Raw genomic sequence first — 17,619 nt, 5'->3', positions numbered from 1 at the left:
TATTGAAATTCTCTAATGAAAGTGATAGATAACCAAATATCGCTCAAAAACAAGAAAAAAAGACTTCAAATTCAATGTGTTTCCCCACCAAGCAAGAAAATGTTAGTGGTAAATGGTTACATATGTATAAAGCCTTTTTTTTTCTCACGTGACAAATGAACAAAATGGAATCAAGACTTTGTTCACTATATTAAATAATAATAATAATCCACTCTAGCTTTGTATATATAACATGGTGTGTCTCTTGTTTAATGATGAAGCTATCTTGGGACCCTTTTGGACACTCATTGGAATGTGAATAAGATTGTCGTTTTAGCTTGCTTTGGAATTCTCTCTTTATGATCATTATATATTTGTAAAATTTAAAATCTATTACATTTATTAGTACTAAGCAAATAATTTGTCATATGAATAAGTTGAAGTTCAGTCATCACATTCTTAATAAAATCATCATATGTGGCTTACATCCCTCCCTACTTTATTATATATAATAATGATCGAGGATCCATTTACTCTAAGAGTAACTTTTTTAAACTTATTCTTCATCTTAGCTATCAATTCTAAGGACATCTAATGATTTAGATCTACTCACTAATTCAAACAATTAGATTTCTCTAGAATTGATAGCTATGATGAAGATTAAGTTTAAAAAATTACTCTTAGAGTAAGTAGATCCCTCCCTATAATAATTATTATATTTTAAGTTATATAAGCCATGTGCCAATCATATCACCACTATCATGGGGTAAATTTTCTTCGGATTTTAAGAAAGGTTTGTTTACGAGTTTATTTTTTTGTAAAAAAATGAAGAGAAATAAAATATTTGAGAGTCATAAAATATACTTGTCAGAATTATATTTCCCTCCATTTCTCTTCAAAGTTCAATTTCTTATAAAAATTAGGAGTAGTAGATAACTTGCTTATAAGTTGGACCACGCCCAAAAGTAAGGTACCTAGAACCTAGTGATGCTTCAACTTTTCCCATGTGATGGTGTATTTCCCTCTACCAATTTATACTTCAACAATCAATCACCATCGCCCCCGTTTCTTTAGGTATATGCACCAATAATCAAATGATTTTGACCTTTCAATGTAGTTGGAGTACTATATTGTCTTCCAAAATATATGGCTAAATAAACCTATTTAATTTGTTTTAATAATATATTTTACATGAAGAAGATGCCAGTGTCTATTCTACAATCAAGAAGATTTTAGAAACATAAACTAATATGAGTTATATAGTACAAACTAGGCCTTTTCTCTCTTTAACTCTTCCTTCATTCTTGTAAATTAATCAAGTTAACATGACACCAAAACACTTTACATAATGAATTAGGAACTTTGAAGAAATTGAGTGCATATAATAGCATATTAACTATCACTTTCTACACCAACAATATGTTGGTCTAGTAGCATAAGGCTCCACCAGATATTTCGTAATACCAAAAGGTCAAAAATTCAATTATTAAAATCGATACTTGTTGGAAAGGACAACCACACTATCACTTTATGCACGGCATTATGTCTTCATTTGAGAACATAAACTATACTCAGACTTTCATCTAACCCAGTAAAAATGTATATCATAAATCCAAATCACATCAAAGTTTTAAATAAATGATGACAAATTGAGCTTTAACATTCCAACATGCAGAACCCTATCATGAACAAAATGAGAATATTTAAGGGGAATATTGTGTCTTTATGTTGTCCAGCTTGCATAAATTTTCCAAATAACAAGGGAAGATAAACCTAACATATGATATCATCATCATGTGCATGATTATGATTACCAAAACCACTTATTAATCTGTAGCTATCTCATGATACTCATCACATAAAACAAAGCTAGATTTTAAATTATACTCTATTATAGTAACATTTCAAATTAAAGGACATTTCCATGCAAAGACACATTTGTAGTATTAATTTTAGTTGGGCATAACAAATTATGACTTTAATTCTACCATAAATGGACAAACCAACCTTATGCACCATGTTCACCCAATCATCACTATTACTTATTATTTATCGGTTCATTTTGAACATTTCTTGTGTTTCTATTTATCAGTTTTATTTAAAAGTTTAATGATACATTAATTTTTGTGTTGTTATGAGAGCAAGACCGGATTGGGCAGTTTGACCGGTCTGACTGTTAATCGAATATGAAAACGACTTTGATTTGCGGTCTTAACCAAATAAGGGGTTAAACCACTTTGAATTGGAGAAATTCTAGTCCGACTGTATTAAATCTGATTAAACCGCAATAATCCTGAAAGTAAACTGAATGGTTCACATAATTTTTCAAAAAATGCAGAATACTATACTAATATTTTATTTTATTTCAGTCTGAATAAAAATGAACAAATATTACTTCAATATAATTATACATAATTAAACTTAATATTAAACCTCTTTTAGTTTGTTGTTCAGCTCAAGTTTCACATTAACCTAAATAAGTGAAAAAAGACAAAGCAAAAAAAGGTAAATTAAAAAACAAATCATAACATTCCTTAATCAATATATTATTTTACAAATTATAATGATATATATAAATAGAAATGAAGGTAATAATACCGTAATAGAGTACCTATTATCCACAATATTGGGAAAGCTAACACGTTTATGTGCTATGTGAGGAGCTCATGGACCTAAATTAGAAACATCACTTAGCTTTTATAGGACCACAACTCTGCCAATAATTTATTATCAACTAGAAATGAAGGCTTAACGCAAAATGTATATATTAAATGTACTACCATGCTCATCAATGTGATCTCAATTATGTAATTGATTCAATTAGCATATTCCAAAGGATAAAACTATATACTAAAATACTATTAGGAAGGTCAAAACTCTAAATAATTAATTATATTAGTGTTATGAGAATCAGATCGGACCAGATAGTTTGATTAGTTCGATCGCTTACCGAACTTGAAAACAACTTTGGCTTATAGTAAAGAGTGGTTGAACCACTTTGAACTAGAGAAATTCCAATCTGGCTGTGCTAAACCCGCTTAAACCATAATTACACGGGAAGTGAACTGAATAATTCACTTAAAATTTAAAAAATGGAACGTTGCTATAATGTTATTTTTACTTCGGTCCAAATAAAGATGGAGTGATGTTAGTTCAATTTAATTATACTTAATTATTAATTATATATTAAATCATTCGATCCAACCAAACAATTTAATCATTTAAACCGATTAAACCTAATACGAGACATCTTCCAGTTTCATCTCTCTCCTATTTCATTGAATTATACAACTGTGCATGTCAGCTATAATATTGACGCTAACAATTTAAAAAAGTTATCAAAACTTATATACCATTGGAATATTTCTTCCATGCATGTGAAAGGAAGTTAATATAATTTTGGGCCAGAGAACTAGAGAAGTAAGAAAATGATGATGATTCCTCATGTACATACTACTCATTCCATCCCTTAATGATTATTTTTTTAATATAAATAAAAAAAATTGTGGATTTTCTTTAAGGTTATAGTTTTTTAATTCATCTCTTTCCTTTATTCCACTATGCAGTATTTAAAATCACATCACATGCTACTAAATGCAACTAGTATATTAAGCAATCAAAAATTTATTAAATAATGACGCTTAAAATTAATTTTCAACAACAATTCAGATAAATGAAATATAGTTGATAATTGTATTAATGATAGTGGTGAGGCACTAAATAACATGTGGTACCATATGGCATAAGTGGCAGTAAGGGACCAAATGTTTGCTGCGAAAACGATAGTGTGTTTCCAAAGGACTCTCTTCAAATTTGATCTTTAATCTTTTAATTAATCATTTTGGAAATGCTAATGGTCCAAACTATATCCATACATTTAGGAATAATGATATGTTTTCCTAAACTATGTCTCGGATTATGTCTCGTACCAATGATAATGAATTGAAAATAAAAAAATAATAAATATTTAATTTTTTAATTAATATAACATATTTTTATTGGTACGATATATAATTTAGAACATGATTTAGGACAATACATTTTTATTCTACACTTAATACATGTTTGGCCTTGCATAATAGTACTTGTGACTACACATTGGACCAGATATTTCTGAAATGTACCTACAAAAAAGCTCATACCCAACCATATTGTCTTGGGGGTGAACCAATCATGTTGTTGGCTATAATGGTATAAAACATATTATGGAAATTAATAAACTATTTCCTATAAAAATGTTATTCATTTCCCATTTTTACTAATGTTGTTTAAGGTTAAAATTTACATTCAGAGAAAGTACTATATACATAAGAATATTAATGCCTTGCACTGAAATTTACCAATACCAAGGTAAATTACAAAATTCAAGTAATAAATTTGTCCTATTAAAAAAACTATGCATAGTGATATATTGTGAGAACCATTTTATGGTATGGTCCCTAGCATGGAAAAAGTTTGATAATTCATCAAAAAAAGCAATTTAGTAAAAGTGTTTTATGTATGAGAATGGTTGAACAAGTTCTTTAGAACTTGCAAGCTTCAACTGGAAAATCTATAATTACTTTGTTTTCTTTAAGTCTCTTTTCTTTTGCTTCAAAAATCAACTTCCATTAATTATTTTTTCTCTTTTTTTCTTCTTTCTCTGACAAACTCCACATGCTCCTTTGAGAGATATCAAAGCCAAAGACCCACCCACGTTGTTTTGTCTACATGGAAGTGTTAGGAAATGACCTAGCAGATCTGAGTCATATCACCCACACATTTACACCATAATTAATAAAGAGTTCTTGTCCAAAAGTATACCACTCGTCGTCAGTAATATTAAAGCAAAAATAGAAAAAATAATAAATTTTTAATTTCTTAAATTAATATTATATGTTTTTATTAGTATGTGACATAATTTGAGAAAATATTATATTTAAGTTACGATTTAAACATTTCTGCATTTGAGAAGGTTGCTTAATTGATCGTTTATCATTTTTGCATACTTTCTCATTATGAGAAACTAATATTTTATTCAATCTCAATATTTCACAAAAATTAATAAATAAACTTCATAATTCATTTCTAACTATTATTACATTTTAAGTCTTTTTTCTATTTGTTTGATTTTTTAATTATTTAATGCGGCTAGCAAACCTTTTCTAAAACAATAAGGACATAACATTTATATCAACTGTTACCCAAAATACTCTACCTCCAGACAGTACTAAAGAATGCCAATTTATTTTTTAAAATAAAGTAAGTTAATTTGATATCTTTTCTCTATCAAATTAAATTAAATGTTGTTTATTTATCACCTACTTTTTTCTGTAACCAAAGATAAGATATTCCTCCTCCTATAAATAATAAACTACTTTTTTCAAAGTGTGTAAATACTCATAATAAATATCTTTGTTAGAAATCGAACTCTTAACCTTAGACATTGCATGATACCTGAAAATCCACTAAGCCTTACACAACTAAACCAACACCTATTTTATCAGATTTGAAAATTCATCACATACTTTTTATATTTATATTGAGAATGAGTTATCTCATTGAATTCATTAAAACCATGACATGTGTCCTATTTTTATGTAGTTTTTAGAAATAGTTTTGTAAAAAATAATAAAATATAATACATGTCATAATTTTAGTGGTTCGAGGAGATATTTATCTCCTCATATATATTGTTTGAGGAGATAATTTATCTCTTCATATATATTGAGAACTTTTATTGTCTTTTATATTAAGATACATACAAAAAAACTTAAACATGTTAAGATTATTTAGTAAAATAAAACTATTATTGTTTTTAAAATCCCCCTTTTAATATCTCTATCTATCTCATTCGATGAGGACCTTAGAGCCTTATTTACAACTACAATTCCTCTCTCTATCTCACACTATAGCTACCTCTGCTACAGAAAACAAATGATAAAAGTATTCATTGTTATATAGTAAATACACAGAAGAAAAAAGAAAAAAAAACATCCCTTCTTGGGTCTACAAAATTTCTCTAGAGTTTGTGCACTATAGGTAGAACTTTGGAATTGCTTTGTTTACACTTCTCTTTGTTCCTTCTGCTATTGCATGAGAAATATTATTCTCTTCATTGTTATGTGAAAACCCAACATCTAATATATGCAATTTTCTGTTTTTTTAATCTCAATCTTATCTCCTTGGATCTTTTCATATGGGTATGAACATTCTCTTATGTTCACATGCATACACATGTAGCAAACTTTATAAAAAATAATAACTCATTATGTGTCATTTGCATGACTAAGTATTTTTCATCCACTTTATGCAAAGTTTAAGTCAATGCATTATTTATTATAATCTGCTTTAAATGCTTCTGATTCTGAATCCCAATTCTTCATTATGAATCAATTCAAATTCATTTTACCTTACTTGAAGGATCAAAACTGAAGTTTCTGTTTTTGTTATAAATAGGGAGATTCTTAAGTGAGGCATTGTAGTTTGTGGAAAGTTGAAAGAAAGAAAATGTCTAAGAAAGTTTTGAGAACCAAGAAGGATGAAAAATCAGATTTTTTGCAGAAGCAGATTGGTTGTATCAGTGGATTCTTTAAGCTGTTTGATAGCCACAGGTTCATCACAGACCAAACCAGTGAAAGCAGCCAGAGTCAGAACAGAACTACCCCTGGACTAGGTATCCTACATTTTAACTTTGTCTGATTGATGTTATTCGATTTATATAGCCAAACCGACATGTTGAGATGAAGATTTAGTTGTTGTTGTATTTTGACAATACAAAATGATAATCATTTTGTATTGAAGAATGATGTATTTAATATATCTAAAATCTTATTACACATATACTTTTTTTAATTGTTTTAATGATCAATTTTCACAAATTTTGACAATGATATATAGTATTATTTGAACAAGTGATTTGCACAACTTTTTCATGATATATGTTAGTTTTATGCAAAAAATTTTGTACATGATTTGCATATAACTAAATCTATTATATATTGGTAAGAGTCCTTGAAATCACATTTTTGGTTTTTGGGAAGTATGTTAAATCTTGAAATTTTGATAGACATGGATATTAATTATTAAAGTTTCTTTTTTTTTTCCAACAGTAATGTATTGGTCCAATATGTCAGTAGTGGGTTCTGTCACAGTCACATTGTTCCCTCCTAGCTATTTTTTTTCTCTTTCCAATTTATTAATTAATTAATTTTCAATTTTTTATAATTTTGAATAAGAGTGATCTTTAAGATAGTTACAAGACATGACAAGGTTTTTTATAATTTTTTATAACTGTTTGTAATTATTTTCATATAAACCTATTTCAAGATGTCAAACAATCCATTTTTTATTTAATATGAAACTCTGAAAATTATGAAAAAAAAAGTAATATATAAAACTTTCAAAAAGGTTTTCTTATAATTTTCTGTTTCAGATGTTTGAAAATTTTATTGAAAATTCAATGTTTTAGAATGACACCTTTTAAGCAGTGACATACACAAATATTTTTGTACTCCCTTTGTTAGTACATGTTGGTTGGTTGAAGTTGCTATAAATTCTTCCATAATTATAAATTTTCAAATGGGCAATGACACATGGTTCTTTAAATAATAGTAATGATGCAAAAAAATATAGGATTTTCGGTCCATAAATATCCTTGTTTCTCTAAGTAATGATAAAGCAGACAGTCTTATCCCATAAGCAGAGAGATTGTTTCGAGGATTTAAACCCTATGTCATGGTTACTGAATAACAACCTTCCCGTTGCGTCAAACAATCACACTGTTTATGCTAAACTTAAATCCTTGATAGTTACATTATCAGTTTATGTGCTTTTTTTTGGAGCTTTGACATGTTTAAACAAACCAACATAATTTTTAAGAAAAAATTTCAAAATAATGATCAACTAGTTGAGGTTAAAGTTTTCACTTGTCATAGATTCCAATTATTTCCTACTAAAAGTTCCTTATTTTCTCAGGTGGAACAAGTAATCACATCAAAGAGCTGAATAGTACAATGCAAAAGGGAGAGGTAAGATAAGTACATAAAAGTAGTTTTACTTTAAACCTCTAGAGATTTTTTTGCAGAATCACTTAAAAAAATGTACTATGATTGCAGGCAAAGAAGAATGTGATTGTTGCAAGAGAGAATCAACAATTCTCAACAGAATCATCAGGAACTTCGATCTCTTCATCGTCTTGTTCATCGAGCATGTCATCCCTCGAGTTTAACCGAACAATTCAGATAGAACAACCATCAATGATTCCAATCAAAATTTCAGAAAGTTCCAATGCAGCTGCAGCAATGAAGCAACTAGATTTCTATGATATTGTGAAAGGCTCAATGCATAAAGAAGCCAAAGGATTGTCAGTGAAAACAATTTCTAGAGACGAAAAGAAGGGCCGCGCCGTAAAATTCATAGACTCTCCAAGGCCTTTGCAGCCACACAAATCTGTCAATGAACACTTCCATAATAGACCTTGGGATTCGCCGAGGCTTTCTTATGATGGAAGGGATATGCATGATACATTTAAATCCGGTACGAAGCACAAGGAACTCCCGAGGCTTTCTTTGGATAGCAGACAAGGACCCTTTAAGGGTATCAATGAGGGAACAAAATCTAACAACCTTTTAAAGGGTGTGCAGAAAGGGTATGGGGGTTCTAGCACAATGGTTGAACAGCTGCAAGAATCCGAAACTCCGAAAAGACATTCATCAAGTGTTGTAGCTAAGTTAATGGGATTGGAATCTTTCACAGACGCGACACAAACTTGTGATACTCCTCCACAAGGGTTCTCTAGCATTAGTGATGAGTACAGGCAGCATCGAAGTTCTTTATCGCCGAGGACAAGGAAGGAGAATACTATGCCTCAATCCAGGAGTGATGCTTCAGTCACAACTGTGACAACAAATGCAAGCCAAGGCTCTCAATTGCAGGCTTCCAAGGGAAGTGAATCTTCAATAAAGGCCGCAAACAATGCCCTATCTGTATATGGGGAAATCGAGAAAAGGATGGCGAATCTTGAGTTCAAAAATTCTGGAAAGGACCTTAGAGCGCTTAAACAGATTCTTGATGCAATGCAAAGATATAAAGATACATTAGATATAACAAGAGACCAGGCTTCAAATTCTCCATCTCACAGTAGGAGTAATAGTAGTCTCAGTGAAAGCTCCAAAATACAAAGCCCAAGAATAAGACAGAAGGATCCAACATCTATGAAGTCAAATTCGAACAATGCTAGTAAATCGCCGATTGTGATCACGAAACCAGCAAAAGTTACTAGAGAAACCAATAGTCCTGGTAATCACACAAATGGAAGATTGTTTGACAAGCATGATGGGCAAAAAGCAAAAGGTATGAGTCCAACAAGCAGATACAACAAGGATTCTTTTAGTCAAGCGTTTCATTCAGAAGAAAAGAGTACCAAGGTGAGAACTTCAAAATCGATGCAACCCTCGAAAGTTCCTCAAGTCATCAATAGAGAAAACAGCATCAACTGCAGCAACACATCAGAGTCAAGGAGCCCGAGACTACAAAAGAGGTTCGGTTTGGAGAGGCGTTCGCCACCAAGAAGTCCATCATCAGATTGCAGCCGTAACGGAAGACAACACAACAAACAATCATTGGAATTGGCTTCCCCAAGCACACCACCTAGACAAAAATTCTCTACTTTTCAAGAAGAAAATGATCGTTTCAGCATGCTCAGCTATCAAAGAAGGGATTTTAAGCAGGAAGTTGATGTTAGTTCGCAAGATTCCGATAGCAAAAGAAGCATGGACTCTCACAGTGACATAGTAGTCATTCATGTTGATCATTCTGAAAAGAGCAATACCGCCTTCACCCATCCGAATGGATTGAATCAAAATGTAAGTATTTCTTCCTACCAATAACTACATTCTTGCATCTAAGTTACCCGCCTTAACATTTTTTCGTTGACCAGAATTCGACGAAAGAGTTGGGCAAGGATAGCTTTATGGCCAAGAAAATAGTTACTGCAGAACAACCAAGTCCTGTGTCTGTTCTTGATGCTGCATTCTACATAGAAGATCCACCTTCTCCAGTTAAAAAGAAATCAGATATATCAAAAGATCTAGGTATGTTGCACATTTCACTTCTAAGCAACATAGATTGAATCTTGAATTACTCTACAATCATCTGCCAAATGAATGAATACATTTTTATACCATAGGTTGACATTTTGATTCTCTTAAACTTTATTGCTACAGATGAAACTCTAAATGCATATGATAGTAGTGACGAGAACTCACAAGATATTCAGCAAATCGGCTACAACAACGAGAAATTACCTAATTTCGACGACAGTAAGGATCCTGATCATAAGTATATATCAGAAATACTGTTAGTATCTGGGCTGCTCAGCAGTGCTGGGTATAATCAGGCAGTTAACTCACCAGCTCACCCGATTAACCCGAAGTTGTTCCTTGCACTAGAGCAAACCAAGGCTAACAAGTTGCATCTCAATAATCATGAGAAAATGCAAAGAAAACTCATATTTGATGTTCTGAATGATATTCTAGTTCAAAAACTGATATTGGAGAATTCTTCCACACTATGGTGCTTGCCAAATCACTCATCAGGGAGAAAACTAAAAGGGCATCATCAAATTTTGAATGATATTTCCACAGAAATACTTAAGTTACAACATAAAGATAAGAACTTCAGCAGTGACAATGAGGATGAATATTTGAATAACCTCATATGGGAGGATTTGATGCATCAACCCACAATTTGTACCGAAAATCGAAGAGAGATACCTAATGTTGTGTTGGATATCGAAAGGTTGATCTTTAAAGATTTGATCACTGATGCTGTGAGAGGTGAAGTAGCTAACTATCCTGAAAGGCATTGTAGGCAACTACAATTTCCCAAGTAGAAATTCTGGCTAATAAACTTATGAACATTTATGTCTAGATTTCATGTTTCTTGCATGCATTTGTAGTGTATGTTGATGAAATACATGTAGAAATGCAGATAAATGTATATAACAGTATATGATCCATTTTATAAGTTCATTATAGATGTCTTAATACATTAATTGTCTTGACAACATAACATGTTCTCTATATTTTACAACACACTATGCATATTGTCGTTTTGGGAGTCTCCGCAACGGCATTGCAACCGTAGTTGTAGCCACGCTTTCTTGCAATTATAGTAAGTGTAATGCGATTGCGACTCCATCCGACTGTAATTTAAAACACTTGGATTGTGCATGGTTTTAGCTGCTTAAGTTGTAGTTGGACCTAATTGATTTTTATTTCTTCCACTTTATGTCAAATGACTCAAATCAACTGAAAAAAATTGGCTAGTAATCATCCTAAGTCAATCTACCAACTTGAAGGTGTAAGATACATGAAGTGATGTTAAAATTGTGTCCCCACCAAATTTTCTGCCCAATGAAAAATTGAAAATAAAGAAAACTTTAGTGAAGCAAATTTATATTTGTAGCAATGAGTAATGGTGATAAACAAAAGATTAAATATTTCACAAAAAAAAAAACAGGATATTAAAAGTTTTTAATAGAGTTGGTGTAATTCACTAAGCAAAGTAACTGGGGATAGCATATCCTATATCAACATAAAGTGTTTCACTCCAAATATTATTATTGGTTAGAAAAATATTTAATTATTAAACTTTTACTTCAAATATAATTTTAATTAAAATAGATAACATAGCTAGTAGCACACATTGTGTGATGGGTGAGGTTTTATAGTGGAATGTTAAGTAAAGAAGAATAACTTCTTTACTTATAAATTTTGAGATTCACACTTCAAAATAAGTTGTCTTCATAATAAGTAAAGGGTTCAATTAGTTATAAAACATTAATTTGACTTACACTTATTTTGTGGATGAATTTTTCAATTTTTAATAGATTAAATTAATATATTGAGGAAATTTGAGATACTAAAATAAGTATTTATTCAAATATAAATAAGATTTGAACTTTTTTTTATATTTCTCACTTCAATTTGGAAAGCAAACCTTTTTTCTTACCTAAACTAATAAAATCAATTAATAATTTTAATTATCAAATAAATCCCAAATAAAAATCTTAATTATAAAAGAGAAAAAAATATATAAAAGTTTTGTACCTTATCACTATATCATATACCATTCATATCTAAATTATCATTGAATCATATAAATTTTTACACATTAACAATTCATATATATTACACTTATTATAAAATCAAATTTCTAAAGATAAGAAAAAAATCTCAATAATAATGATAGATAACATGACAATATAGGAGTGGTGTACAAGGTATCATCCGGAGAAAGTTAAGACTAGTTATATGACTCGATTTTGATAATGGTGGGATAACTAAATGTATGCTAAGTCTAAAGTTTTATTTGGGAGTTACAAAAGAAAATGAAGGATATAAAATGAAGAATAAAGAAAGACAAATCTAGTAAACCTTTTCTAAGCAGGAATTTAGAGTGCGAAATTTAGATGGGAAGAAAATGAAAAATTATTATACAAAAAAAACACTATTTTAGTGTCACATTAAAAAACATGATTAACAAAGAAACAATAATATGCCATACATTATATAATGTACAACATTTTAAAAACATATTAAGTTTTAAATATTGTTTCAATTTTTTTGTCATTCTAAAAAACAATTTTTAAATAATTCCTTTTCTAATTTTTCTTCTTCTAAATATAAATTTAGACAAAGCAATTTTTTGAAAATTTAAATTTATAAATTAAATACGTACAAAAATCAAACAATAAACGAAAGCAACCTTGAAAGAAGTAAATATAATTTGGGAATGGAGTATCTCCTTATATAAGGAGATAAGTTATCTCCTCCTGTGAAATCATGATATGTGTCATGTTTCACCATTTTCTATAAAAACATTTTTAAAAATAAACAAAATAGCACACATGTCACATTTTTATTGGTTAGAGGAGATAAATTATCTCTTTATATAAAGAGATACACTATTCTCATATAATCACTACAATTTAATAAAATATATGAAATTTTGAGATGTATAAAATTTAACTACTCAATAATTGAGTTAATACAAATTACATGAACATGTCTCATACTATAAAAGTAAGAAGTCAAAGTTCATCTCTATTACACCGATTTTATTCAAATAAATTACAACTAAAATAAAAAATATAACAAAGCTTCCCCACTTCAAATATTTAGCAATTTGTTTTTTGGCCAAAATATTCTTAAATACCTACAAATAAATAAATGATATAAAATCAGAAATTTATATTTGTTACAAGAAAATTCGCGAGATATAAATAAATCTAAGGATTAGTCTGATTCAAAGAATTTAGCATTTCATCGATCTTCTCTCTTCCTATCTCCTTCTATGTAAGACAAGAATCAAGATCTCCATTTCCATAGACACACTCTTACGATGCTACTTCTAACAAATTATTTAGCTTGCACAACCTAGAACCAACAATCCAAAATTAATGAACTATATAAAATATTTGAGTGTATTTTTTATAAGAAAAATATTACACTTGTTTTATCATTAAAATACTTCATTTTGTGCAATAAGCTTTATATTATCCAAAAAACAAAGGAATATAGAAAGAGATAACAGAAAAAAGGAGATAGAACAAAAAATACAGGAAGACATAACATGGAGAGGGATAAGAGATATTCACTTTAAGATAAATCATTTAGTGACACTCAAAAGTTGTGGTGCCTAGCCTAAGAGTATAATTATGTATTTGTGTTTGATAACTTACTTAGGAGAAAGGAAAAGCTGGTGTAGTTTGCTTTGACACTCAAAATGAATGTTGTGGAATCCGAGCCGGACGTCAAACCGGCAAAGGTCACATATTAGGTTTAATCGGTTTAAATGGTTAAACCGTCTGGTCTGACCATTGATTCCTTACATAATTAATAGTTTTTATCTATAAATATATGGTTATATATAAATGTAAAACTTTATATAATTAATAATTATGTATAATTATATTGAAGTAATAAAATCTTCATCTTTTTTGGATGGTAGTAGAATAAAATATTAGAGTAGTGTTCAATTTTTTTATTTTTAAGTAAACCGTCCGGTTAACTTCCCGGGTTAATTCGATTTAACCGGGTTTAACACGGTCGGACAAGAATTTCCCTGGTTCAAAGCGATCCAACTCTCATTCGGTTAAGACTGCAATACAAAGCCACTTTCAAGTCTGATCAGTAGTTAGACCGGTCGGATCGTCCGGTCTGGTCCAGTTCTCACAACACTGCTCAAAATAATAAAAAATCTACATGCTTATATTTTTGGGTATACCAACTGATATCAGTAGAGATTGCAATAGGTCTGGATGGATTCAGGTATTGCATTACCCGGACCTGCCCCATTATTTCATTTTTTGAACCCAGACTTATCCCAGACTCGTGCTATTATCTTTTGTGTCTGTTACCTGTAGGTCTTTGAGTACCCAATGGATCTGCGAGTACCCACAAATTCAAAATTATAAAAAAAGAAAGTGTGAGTAATAATTTATGTAATTGTATTTTCTTTCCTATAATCATATATGTTATTTAGACATCAACAAGAGAAAAAATTATAAAACATAATTTAAAGTTTTAAACACAATTTAAATCGACTATTAAACATAACTCATTTTACTTAAACAAACATAAAAAAACAAAGTCACTACTTCAACATATGATGTAAAATTGATTTAATAAAATTTTTTAATCAACATAACATACCCACATGTATTAAGTATTAACAACATAACATCACATTGCACTCCTTAACAATATAAGATAACTATTTAACAACAGTCAAATTTATAAATTAATAAAATATTACAATTATGAATTAGCAATATAACAATACAATTATGATTAACATAATACTACAATTATGCTGCTATATATATATATATATATAAATTTAGGAAGAAATAGTGGGTCCGGATACCATTGGTTTGAGTACCTCATTATCCGAACTCAGACCCATCCAATAACGGGTTTCAAAATCTCGAGTCTCATTTACCTACTGGTTCAATAATATTAACCTAAATCCAACCTAATTGTGAGTATTATCTACGGTACCTGCTGATCCGAGTACCCATTGTCATTCCTAGATATCTGGTACCATGTTATCTTTTAGAATACTTAGTACAAACATGACCACACATTTTCATTGCAGAGAGATATGTATGGGAGAGAAGTTGTGATTTTCACTTAGAAGCTTAATATTTGACACACCAAAAAGTGGATTTAATTGCATGCTTTCTTCTATTTAAAGAAAGTCGATAATCGAGTTTAAGATCAGAAACGTAGGAGAGTTTTCTTCTGTTCTTCATTTGGAAAAAGATTATTTGTCAATTGTTTTAGCTTTCAAACCTTCAAAGGGAGCTTGATGTAGAAATATACCAAACTTAGAAACCCTAGAATTGCCGAACAAATCCCTCTTTTCTTGAATTAGATTCCTTCCCGGTACTGAAAAGAAAAGTTATTAGTTTCGCTCTCGATTTTAAGAATAAAAGTATCATATATGATTTTTTACTAAAGAGTTAAAAATATCATTTTCTTTTCATTTTGAAATATTTCCCACTCTAATAATGGAGAGGATGCTCACTTTTATGGGACACAAGAAAATTATCATTATAAATTTGCTTGAAGATTCTCTCTAACCTGTTAGAAAAACAAGGGCAAACCTTAAAATATTTGAGAATATAACATCATTTAAAGATGTAATTGTCACCACTTAATCCTTTAAAGAAAATGATCAACAACTAAAATTTAGAAATCTAATACTGAACATCATATTGGTCATTATGTTACTTAATTAATTAATTATCACTAAATCTTTTAGAAAATTTTACATCACATGACACATGGTGATCATTTTAACTTTTTAATTTTTATTAACTTATTTAATAATATTTTGTAGGATAAATTTAGTGTCTTTATTTAGATTTCTGGAGGATATAAATATCACGTTTTAATAAAAAATTATATAAACTCATAGTTAAACTATTTTCTGTTTCAAATGGCACCACAAGTCAAGTGTCATATTTTCTCTCAAAAGTTCCCCTTCTAAAGTATCCACCTATTTGCATAACAATTTTAGTTATATATATATATATATATATATATATATATATTTATATTTATATTTATGAATATGGATGTGGATTGAACAATTTAAGTAATAAGAATTCTCATACAATAACAATAACCATAGAACAATAAATTTGGGTTTTACAATTATAAATTGAGGGTTAAGATTAAAAGTTTGTTATTAGTCCATGATAGTCATATATATATGTATATTTTAATCTTGACCGTTCAAATAAGATCTAATGATTCATATTAATTGTTCTCATTTCTCACAATAATAATTATTCTTGGATGCTTTATTTTAATACCACATATACATAGATATAAATATACATTATAGATATAGCTATAGATATAAATATAGATATGAATATGGGGATAAAGATAATTATAGATATAGATAAAGTCTTCATTTAGTTTGAGAGAAAAAGAGAAGAGAAGATGAAGGGATAGAAGTAAGAGAGAAATTGAGTTTTTCACCCATTTGGATAAATAGAAAGAAGGGGCTGAGGAGAAGAAAGTGATTGAAGAAAGTAAAATATATGGAAATAACCCTTATAACATAACAATTATTTATTATTTATTTTTAAGGGTAGTTTTGTCTTTTAAAACATAATATTAATATCTATTCTCTTCTCTTTCTTCTCCATTTTTCTCATACCAAACAATATAAAAATCTATTCATTTTCTCACGTTTAAGTATTGACTGGTCAGCCTTTGAACCTGACCCTAGATCCAATTAAATACAATACATCTTATTTTATATAAAGTCTTGACAATAATATTTATTATTATGAATATGAAATTGACATATAAAATGATATATATATATATATATTATTGTTGTTCATGTATATATGATGAAAAATTAGAGAATGAATGATATTTTCAATCAAAGATGTGTCGTTACTTCGTAAACAATTGAATATAAACATATACAAACATGATGAGTGAGTGACTATGAGATAGACTGATGTCATGTTTGTTCCTTACCCGTTCCTAAACATTGATTATGTCTAATTTTTGAACCTGAATCCTGCCATAGACTCGGAGAAACCTTACCCTATTTGAATCTAATCATGATTGATGCATATTGAATAAACGAGTATGGTCGGGTTTGCCTCACCCCTAAACGTAGATATGAATTCTACTAATTTACTAATTTAGATAATCATACATTACATTTCTTCCTTTTTTTTATGTTTTTGAATTGTAATTATTTTTTAAGAATTTAATGTATATGACTATTATTAATGATTCTTTTTTTTGGGTACATAATATTATTAAGGATTCTAAACGTACACGTTTGTTTTACTTACTCCCAATTATTCATTAATTAGCGGCATTCTTTTACTAAAATGTAACAATATAGAATATGGTTCTTATTGATGGTTGGCCCAACTTCTAGCTAAATTGCAAAATCTAGCAATGTTATAAATCACATGTAAGTATGATGATAGGCAATAACAAAAAACTTATGATATATTCTGAATTCGAAATTAATGAGATAATATCATATATCTCACCCTAATTTATAATTAAAAAAACCAGATGGAAAGAAATTGTTATGTAAGTGCAA

General features: G+C 29.4%; 1 protein-coding gene across 1 annotated transcript; it reads left to right on the top strand.

The window, feature by feature from the left end:
• LOC109346929 (protein LONGIFOLIA 2-like) lies at positions 5,831-10,852 on the top strand. The gene is made up of 6 exons (XM_019586668.1): positions 5,831-6,000; positions 6,418-6,634; positions 7,936-7,988; positions 8,076-9,824; positions 9,899-10,052; positions 10,185-10,852. Exons 2-6 carry the CDS (start codon positions 6,469-6,471, stop codon positions 10,850-10,852), a joined length of 2,790 nt encoding a protein of 929 aa, XP_019442213.1. The 5' UTR covers positions 5,831-6,000; positions 6,418-6,468.

This window comes from Lupinus angustifolius, chromosome LG05 (assembly GCF_001865875.1).
Source record: "Lupinus angustifolius cultivar Tanjil chromosome LG05, LupAngTanjil_v1.0, whole genome shotgun sequence".
NCBI classification, from domain to species: Eukaryota; Viridiplantae; Streptophyta; class Magnoliopsida; order Fabales; family Fabaceae; genus Lupinus; species Lupinus angustifolius.
This window is presented reverse-complemented; position numbering and strand designations above follow the sequence as displayed.

What these genes read in the sequence shown, in the direction of transcription:
- LOC109346929 (XM_019586668.1), top strand. Translation starts at nt 6,469, where the DNA reads ATGTCTAAGAAAGTTTTGAGAACCAAGAAGGATGAAAAATCAGATTTT. An exon ending in CGAATGGATTGAATCAAAAT is followed by an intron (nt 9,825 to 9,898) that starts GTAAGTATTTCT and finishes TTCGTTGACCAG; the next exon opens with AATTCGACGAAAGAGTTGGG. An exon ending in AGATATATCAAAAGATCTAG is followed by an intron (nt 10,053 to 10,184) that starts GTATGTTGCACA and finishes TTATTGCTACAG; the next exon opens with ATGAAACTCTAAATGCATAT.